The sequence below is a fragment of the Chiloscyllium plagiosum genome, chromosome 24, assembly GCF_004010195.1.
Source record: "Chiloscyllium plagiosum isolate BGI_BamShark_2017 chromosome 24, ASM401019v2, whole genome shotgun sequence".
NCBI classification, from domain to species: domain Eukaryota; kingdom Metazoa; phylum Chordata; class Chondrichthyes; order Orectolobiformes; family Hemiscylliidae; genus Chiloscyllium; species Chiloscyllium plagiosum.
Window position 1 is genome coordinate 32,245,276 of NC_057733.1, and position 10,147 is coordinate 32,255,422.

Sequence of the window (10,147 nt, forward strand, 5' to 3'; positions counted from 1 at the left end):
AGACCAATAATATTTTTGAAATCAAAATTGCAGATATTTACTAAGAGAATGCAGTTACAAGGTTCATTGTTGAAATTAAAATATTTTACAACACAGAGATCAATCACGAAAGTCAATTAAATCTAAAATAGTCAATTTGTTAAAGATATTGAAAATACAATGAACAGCTACTTACTTTTTAAACCAAAAACTTAACCCAAATTTCCTTCCACATTCATTTGAATTGCACCCAAAAAATTCAGTCAGTAATTTATTAGAATTGAAAGACTAACCACTTTGTTTGAGAACCATTTGAGATTCACATATAGGTTAACATATCCTGGCTCTTCCACTTATTTCTGGCAAGGTGTTTCCTTCAAATCTCCTCCTTAGGGTTGTAGGCTCTCTGTTCAATGCAGTTATCATAAATACCTTACTCATAGTCACCTTGAGTCAGAACTCTACTGGTTTGAATGTTCTTTAACTCTGGAGTCTTGACAATACGAACTATCTTTCTTCTCAGATTGGCTATCACGGAAGTCCAACTCACTATTAATTGAGTCCTTCTATTATTAAGATTTTACTCTTTTGACCAATATCAAGAATACTTGTTAAATTCTGCTGAAAAAGAGTTGCTCCCTGCAGCCAACTTTCTCCAAACTGAATTGTTTGAAAGACAGGTTTTCTGCAATAATTTTTTTTACTCTTCTCTATTGTTTATTTCAAAGACAGTCCGATCACATGATCAGTTCCTAGGAGAAGGTTCCTTGCAAGAAGTCATTTTCTCAAGAAACCTAGTCCTTAAATAGACATCCATTAGTCTTGAAGTCCAAAATATTTGTCATTCTTTTCTATATTTTCCAAAGAGATGCAAGAAAATAGAAGTTAGAAGGATGATTCCCTCACTAAAAATATCCTTTGAGCTATAAAGGTTTACTAAACAGCTCTTTTTGAGTGCATAAATTAATATTTTCCAGAAGCCAAAAATACTACAAAGGCAAGCAAAAGTCAATTCATCAACTTTAGAAATATATTAGAATTACTACCATATTTCTTTCTAGGGGAGCAAAGAAACACCATTTTGCATTAATATCTTCACATTCACTTACACTACCCAGCTGCATGAGTGTGTAGACATAATTCTCATCCTTTTCCACTTTCTTCCTATAACGAATGGTATGTTCCAGATCATTTGCATTTATATCTTTAGGCCAGCCACCCTCTACATGGTTAATCCCTCGAGACTCTGTCTTAAAACGTTCTGTATTGACCTTAAAGTGGAAAGAGAAATAAAAAGAAAATAAGAGTATTGGTGAATTGCATCAAACTACTTCATTTGACATGACATCATTTAGGGAATATGGTCAGATTGCTTCAGTTTTCAAAGATCTCAGCCTCACCTTGTATCTAAAATTAATGTTTGTTTGTGAAGAAAGACCTAAACTCATGAAGCAGTGATGCAAATAGTTATCATTCTTTGGCTTCAACATTTTCATTACAATATTGTATAACCAAGTCAGAATGCTGACCTTTCTTTTCTCTCCCCTTATGAGTTGCTGACAGTGAACCGAGAATTCAAAAGAAATGTGATACATCCAAGTTAACAAATAATCCATTGTGTATCACTTGATGTAGGAAATAAGCCAACCACATTCCTTTAGTTAACAAATGAACAGCTAATTTTATTTCTAAAACTCTCAAAAAATGCTGGAGTTATTAACAATAGATTAAAAATGTACAAATATATCCAACGACTCACTAATGCAAAAGCAACACACACACACACACACACACACACACAAAATCACCACCAACGACTCCACATCCCCAAGCAGAGCGTTCTGTAGTGTATGGTCTTGGTTACGTTGAATTTAAAATAATGAAAAAATTCCTCATAGAATGTTCATATTCTTGTTTACAGTAGCTGCTTGTCCCAGAGTTTCTCAGTAGAGCAATTGTGGCTAATTGATTTTATTTTGTTCTCTTGGAGACAATAATTCAGAACTAAGAATTCTTGGCTTGCAGTAATAGAGCCATATGACGAGTTTTCCGTTTCCAAACCTGGACTAAAGAGATTTCAGAGAAAGAGAAAGGGGCACAGCCACTGCATCATTGACAGTTTCTGACTGACTGACTGTTGAGCTGCTGAACCTAGAACTGTTGTAGGTGACCTGTCAAAGCACTCAAATAGACTTTCATCCTTGTAACTAGTCAGGAACAAATGCAGCAAGTATTAGGTCATCTTCTATCAGAATATGTTAATGTTATATTGTACCAAGGAAGCATAAAAAAATCTAGAGAAACTCAATAATAGAAAAAAATCTAGAGAAACTCAATAATAGAAAAAAATTTAAAGGGTTTGCATCTTATTTAAGAAACATTCAGAATGAGATAGTTGCCCTGACAGCACAAATCAAGGTAAATGAATGTGATCTCACAACTATTATGGAAACATGATTACAATGAGATCAAAACTGAGAACTCAATGTTCAGGGATAATTGACCTTTCGTAGAAACGTGAGGGATGGAAAAGGTAGTGGGATAGCACTATTAATAAGAGGTTAAATAAGGACAGTAGTGAGAGATGATCTAGGCTCAGATGATCCATTGAGGCAGAGGTAAAAAGAACAGCAGGAGAAAGAGACCTTGATTGGAGTAGTGTACAGGCCTCCAAATACTGGCCACTCTGAGCAAGGCTATAAATCAACATATAATAGGAGTATGTAAAAAGAATAGTGCTTTCATTATGACTGACTGCAATCTTCAGGTTCATGGAGTTAATCAAATTGGAAAGGGTAGCTATGACAATAAATTCATCGAGTACATTAGGGGTAGTTTCTTAGAGCAATATGTCAAGGAGCCAACCAGGGAGCAGATTATCTTGGATCTGGTAATGGGTAATGAGGCAAGTTGAATAAATTATCATAGGGTAAAAGATCTCCTAGGAAGTAGTAATCATAACATGAATTTAATATTCATGTTTGAGAGTGATAAATGTGAGTAAAGTACTGTTTAGCTTAAATGAAGGAATTTACAATGGAATGAGGATACGGTTATCTAGAGTGAACTTAGCTTTTTTTCCTCGAAGCTTGCTCAGACAATTATTCCCCACAAGGGAGAGTCTAGGATTCTTTAGTCTCAGAACAAAGGGGCATCATTTTAAGGCTGAGAGGAGGAGGAATTCCTTCTCTGAGGGTTGAGAGTCTTGGAACTCCTTGCCACAGAGAGCCCTGGGGCAGAGTCCCTATGTAAATTTAAGGCTGAGATAGATAGATTCTTGATCAAAAGTGGAATCTAAGGTTACAGGAAAAATATAAGAAAGTGGGCATGAGGAATGTCAGATTAGCTATGATCCTATTGACTGGCAGAGCAGACTCAAGGAGCTGAATAGCATATTCCTGTTCCTATTTCATATGGTCTGTCTGGGATGTTACAATTTTCAGCTAACGAACTTGCCATTGTTATCGATTTCAGAATACAAAAAGACAAAACAAAAAAAAAAATCACATATTCCCTTATGAACTTATAATGAAGAGTTTATTCCATATTGTACAGGTAACATTTTCAGTTGCATCCTTACACATATCATACTAGCAAAGTTGTAAAGGCTTATACAAATTCATTTAACAAGTGTGATTAGCAGGATTTACACATGATGACATTAACAGAATTCAGGCCTGCATTTTCCATGCGCTTTTTCTTTAACTCTACACAGATCATCAACAGTTATTTGTTTTTTTAAAAATCATTTCACAGTGATGCAAATATAGTAAAGTTACATTAAAGCTTTCTTTAGGAACATTCTGACCAACTTGTATTTCCATTTAGTACCATGGGTTTTCAACAACTCTGATGGAATGACAACCAATATTCTGGCTACCTCTACCTCATCACATATGGATGCATATTAGTCATGTTGTATGACACAAATGACTTTTGCCTTGAAGGAGATTAAAGGCTGCCTGCAAAGTGCACATATAAAAGACAACCTGTCAATTTGGTGGTAGCTGACTTCATAAGTATGTCAAGTTGCAAAAAAAAGGTTTGGTCAGATACAAGATCAAAAATAACATTAGTTTTCTAAAAAAAACATTAAAAGCCTAAACTTAATTTGCACACTCTGCTACAAGCTTTTCTCGAAGATATAGTGATGTATATTTGAGAAGTGAGAAAGACAATCAAATACTAGACTCTCTTCAAGGAGTACCACAACTTATTTAAATGTCAGCTATCTTTATGAAGATTGGTGCAGACAATATCAATTGTCTAAAAAACGTTCAAAGCTATTGAATGGTATGTAAATCATTTTTGAGGAATTGGATATTCACATATGCACAATTTCTGATCACTAACTGAAACAGATCTTAAACATAATAACTTACAAACAAAATTGATGGAGAAACCTGGGATTCAGTTCACAGAGTCATACAGCATGGAAACAGACTCTTCAGTCCAACAAATCCATGCTGAAATCACCCTCCTACACTCCATGAAAAAGTCCCAACCCATCTATACAACTCAAACATTCCATACCTGGCAACACCCTGGTAAATCTCTTCTGAACCCTCTCCAGCTTAATAATATCCTTCCTATAACTGGGTGCCAGAACTGGACGAAGTATTCCAGAAGATACCTCAACAATGTCCTGTATGACCTCAACATGACTTTCCAACTCCCAAAGGACTGAGCAATGAAGGCAAGTGTGCCAAAGTGGCTTTTTATCCAACCTTTCTATATGTGTGTCTGTAACTTCAAAAAAAATTGTGTAACTGAACTCTTAAGTCCCTCTGTTCTACAACACTACCCAACGTCCTACCATTCATTGTATAAATTCTACCCTACCTCCCTTTGTTAGGTGAACAGCACTTCCCAGCAGTCTTAGGAATTTTAAGAATCAAAATTGAAGGAATTACAGTTTTCAACCACTGATACCCTACCTCATGTTCAGACATGTCCTTTGAAACTTGTACAAACACATCAACGGGATTTTTCTCGATGAAGTTTTCTGCCAATGATGGATCCGGGACAATATCAACATGTAGCTCTGCTGGACGATCTGAAAAATTGCACTGCCGCCCAAACTCGCTCCGTATTTTAGTATAGACATACACTATTTCCATCATCTCTGCAAGATACCAAAATAATATACTTAATTCAACAAATTATTTAAATACCTTATATTCCAATGATTTGGTAAAATAAAAGTCAGCAATGGTGGACAAGTAGAATGATTTGAAGTTTTATAAAACTAGTTTATCTTTAATGCCATGCTTAGTCCCAGTAGTATTACAAGTAGTATTTTGAATATTATTCTAAATCTTTGTTTAAGCTATGATCGAATCTCATTACTTATAATATTTGTTATTGATTTCCTGCTTCATTGGCAACATCTGTAGCAGAAACAAGGTTTAGCACGTTTCTATTTTGAGTTGGAAACTGACATAGTGGGGCTATGGAGTGAAACAAAACTGTGCAAGAGAGGGGCAAGACTTAGAAATCTCTACGTTGAATAAACTATAGACTTTCAGCATTAATCATAGAATTCCTAGAGTGTGGAAGCAGGCCATTTGGCCCATCGTGTTCACACTGACCCTCCGAAGAGCATCCCTCACAGACCAACCCCATCCCCACCCTGTCTCTGTAAACCTGCATTTGCGGTGGCTAATCTACACCAAGCCTGCACATCCCTGGACACTATGGGCAATTTACCATAGCTAATCCACCTAACATGCACATCTCTGGACTGTGGGAGGATACTGGAGGACCTGGAGAAACCCACACCGTCATGGAGAGAATGTGGAAACTCCACACTGACAGTCGGCCGAAGGTGGAACCAAACCCAGGTTCCTGGTGCAGTGAGGCAGCAGCACTAACCACTGTGCCATTGATTAATAGTGGTAGGAAAACTACAAATGGTATTAGCAACTATTGTGACAATTATTTTATGCACCTAGTTTCAAACTGAAGGCTACGAAGGAATGTTACAATTTTGGAGTTTACTAAATATACACTTGGGTTGGATCATATCCTCTATGATCTGGAGTGCACCTAGTTCTTCACAACAATTCAGCGAGGAGCAGAAAAACATTGGACTGGAATGTTTCTATGAACTATGATTTCTCAAGGCTGTCAGCTGGGCTAGAGGGAATGTCTTATGAGATTGACTCTTTACCAACGAGAGAATTAAACCGTTGCTTCTTGACATTGAATGGCATGACCAATATGTTTCTAAATCACTCAAAATGACTTTTAAAATCCATATAAAACTATTTACTAGTTTCAAGAATCAGTTGTGTAGTTAATCTTTTTGTAGTAGTAAGAAACTTTTAAAACATGTCCATGCCAAATAAAGCTTTGGGGTGGTGGCTGCAGGAAGTGACAGTTGCAGGAGTTAGGTAGTTGGCTGCGAGGAAGTGGATGAGGATTGAGTTGTACTACGCTGTGCTACAGGCTGAAGTCTAACTGAGGTCAGCATTGGAGACATTGTCAGATGGGTCTGGACAGTACAAATTTCCCCCCATCAAAAGGTTCAAACCTCTGAAGCAATTAATGCACTTTTGCATGAATCAGGATTTCTGAAGGATGTGCAACAGCAGCAGAAGTATCAACACTGAATGCTTTCAAGACATTAGATCAAGTTCTTAGGGCTAAAGGGATCAAAGGGTATGGGGAGAAATCAGGAAGAGGGTACTGATTTGGATGATCCTGATCATATTGAAAGGCAGAGTTCAAAGAACTGAATGGCCTACTGCTGCTCCTATTTTCTATGTTTTGAACTCACATGAAGGTCTATCACTACTTTAACCAATTAACTCCTGTGCAAGAATATTCAAAGGTTCAATGGACAATTGCAGTTGGGCTCATTTTCACATCTGGGAATTCTCATCTAGCTACAAATCATTTAACAAAGTTTGGATCATTTCAGTATTCAAAGTTTAATTCCAGAAACATACATTTTCCTTAAAACAATAAAACACATTGACCAAACAAGGACAGGAGTATGAAAACAGAATTTTGCTTTTATCTGCTAGGAGGATTAAAAAGTTGGCCTGAAGTTAATTCTGTGTTACAGCTGAAGGTGCCCAAGGTAGAAAGAAGAGTTTCTTCCTTCTGGTGTGAAGGAAGAAAAGTAGTGTGAGGAAGATATAGGGAGGAAGAAGAGGTCTGGAGAGGATGCAGGCAGTAAGGTGACATGACTTGAGTCACAGGACAGATACCAAGGGATAAGTATGGAAAGAGTGTCCTGGTAAATGGGTAGGAGTCTCTATGTTTTGGGGGTGGAGTGGGTGGGGAGGGAGTAGGAAGATCAAAACCTGGGAACAAATCAGTTTTGAATTCCACTGCACCAATCTTAGTTCTGCTCCTCTTGCCAGATTTGCCCCAGTGTCAGGTACACGATAACCATACCTTCTGCTAGGTTACATATATCGCCTGCCCCTTTCCCTCATGCCAAGTCGGGTATATACCCCTCCCCTCCTTCCTCACATTGGCTAAATATGCCATCCTCCTCTGCTTCCCCACCCAGTGGGGTATATAAGTCCTCATCAAGTATATACCCCTCTTCCCCAGCCCTGGTTGGAATATATAACCCCCTCTGCAGGTATATACCCCTCCCCTGGTTGGATAGATAACCCCCCCTCTGCAAGTATATATCCCTGCACCTCTCCCCAGGTTGGAATATATAACCCCTCTGTGGGTATATACCCCTCCCCAGGGTCGGGTGTAAGGTCTGCCCTCCCATCCCCAGCTCTGCCCCGGTACCTGCGGCCGGTTTGTTGTCTCTCTGCCTGTAGCTGAATATGTCCCTGTCCTGGTCGCTGTCTCTGGCTCCGGTCAGTTGACAGTCTCCTAGCAACAAACTGAGCGCGCAGCTGCAGTACGGTGACGAGTAGCGTGCGCGCGCACTTCGCCGACCTATCGGTGGCTGGGACATCCCGGGCTGCAGCAAAGGATATAGCCCTCAGTGATCCCAACTTCACTCACTCCTCTCAGAGATAATCGAATCCATTGCAACCTGAAAGCTGCTAAACATCTGGAACTGGCTTGAATTCTCCAGGACTCTGCCACCAGCAGTAAAATCAGACACATTTAATGAAATTATGCATTTCCTTTACTTTGAAAACCTTCATTTGGTTATGCAAACAATGGAAAAAGTCTGGTTAGAATCAGACCTTTGACCTCCTGTGCAGGAGGAGGTCATTCTACCCATAAATGATAATCATGACTTTATGCCGTTCTTCTACCTTTTCACTATAAATCACCTAATGCCCTCTTGAATACCTCAAAAAAACCTGCCTCCATCATGCTTCCAGGCAGTGCATTTCAGATCTGGAATACTCATCATGGAAAAGGCTTATTATTCAATCACAGTTGTTTGTTTTTCAATCAATAGATCAGTGCATTCTTGTTCTTGATCCTTTTCTGAATGGAAACGTTTTTTCCCACCTGCTTTATTCAACCCCTTCATGATCTTGATAACTTTATTCAGCTCTCTTCTTAGCCTTCTTCTCTCCACGAAGAATCATCTGAACCTCTCCAGTGTAATTTCTCATCCATATAACTATTCTTGTAAGTTTCTGCTGCACTCTCTCCAAGGCATTCACATCCTTCCTAGTGTATGCCATTTAGAACCATATACAATAATCCAATTAAGGTCAAATAAATGTCTTCTTGAAGTTCAGCATCATGCCTTTGCTCTTGTACTCACTGCCCCTATTAAAACATATGATACTTTATTCTGCTTGATTAAATGCTCTCCACCTACCCTGCCACTTTCAATGATCTGTGCACATATATACCCAGATTCTTCTGCTCCTGCACCCCCTTTAGAAATGCATCCTTTATTTTATATTGTCAGCCAACGTTCTTCCTATCAAAACACATTATCTCAGTCTTCTTTGCCTTGAACTACAAATGCTAACCACTCTACCGACTTGCCTCTACTTTGGAAATTCTGCACTGACTACTTCTAATGCTACAAACTTTGAAACTGTCACCTGCACACAAAGATCTGGGGATGTCCAACAAACCTTCCTCTAGTCTGAAGTATATTCATTGAACATTACTCTGTTTTCTATCACTCAACCAAATTTGCATTCACTTTACTACTGTCTCTTTTATTCCATGAGCTATAACGTTTCTCACAGGTCTGTTGCTGTCCAAGTCTAAGTAATTGTTATGAAGTTAAACCAACTAATCTGTAATTGCTGGGTTTATCCTTACAACCTTCTTTGAACTAGGGAGTAATGTTTCCAATTATGTTATCTACTAGCACCTCCCCTGAGTCTAAGGAAGACAAAGTTTGTGGCCAGTGCCCCTGCAATTTCCACACTCATTTCCTACAACATCCTTGGATACATTTCATCCAGTCCCAGTGCTTGTCAACTTTAACAATCATCAATCTAACAGTTTTAAACTCTTCTAGCAATAGTTTCCTCATCTGTCACAATGGCCTGGATAGGATCTATTTCCTTGATAAAGACAGGTGCAAAGTATTAATTTATTATCTCACAGGTTTAATTGGAAGCACACTAGCTTTCATCATGTGACTACTACCTGATGAAGGAGCGACGCTCCGAAAGCGAGTGTGATTCCAATTAAACCTGTTGGACTATAACCTGGTGTTGAGTGATTTTTAATTTTTTTTACACTACCGCCTAACTGCAGTAGTGCTTATTTTTTTTCCTAGTACCCATGGTGTGTGTGTGTGTGTGTGTGTGTGTGTGCAGGTGTGAGACACAATGAAAGACACAAAGTGCACGAATCTTTATTCAAATTTCACCACCAGGAAGATAGGAAAACACCCGGGTGGCCAGTGACAAACACTGCCCTTCACATCAAAGGGCAGGCACACCTGTTTTTTTTTCCCCCACACTACCGCCTAAGTGCGGTAGTGCTTATTTTATCCCCAGCACCCATGGTGTGTGTGCGCAGGTGTGAGACACAGTGAAAGACAACAGGTGTACAAATCTTTGTTCAATTTCCACCACCAGGAAGATAGGAAAACACCCGGGTGGCCAGTGACAAACACTGCCCTTCACATCAAAGGGCAGTGCTGTGTGAGCAAAACAGTGAAGGGGAGGGTAGGGAAATACTCCAGTTTATTTTTTTTTATCCCTATTGTTTTTTTTTTTAACCCCCACACTACCACCTAAGTGCGGTAGTGCGT

General features: G+C 38.8%; 1 protein-coding gene across 3 annotated transcripts in view; it reads right to left on the reverse strand.

The window, feature by feature from the left end:
- Nucleotides 1–9,417, reverse strand: part of dnai2b (dynein, axonemal, intermediate chain 2b) — a 70,830-nt gene extending 61,413 nt beyond the window's left edge. The window contains exons 1-3 of one of the 3 annotated variants that reach the window (XM_043714739.1): nt 9,009–9,417; nt 4,917–5,104; nt 1,089–1,250 (exon numbers count right to left, since the gene is read on the reverse strand). In XM_043714739.1, the coding sequence (XP_043570674.1) occupies nt 1,089–1,250; nt 4,917–5,102 (348 nt within the window). In that variant the 5' untranslated portion in view covers nt 5,103–5,104; nt 9,009–9,417. The other 2 variants (XM_043714738.1, XM_043714737.1) reach the window with 2 other exon arrangements.
- Nucleotides 9,418–10,147: the final 730 nt, after the last annotated feature.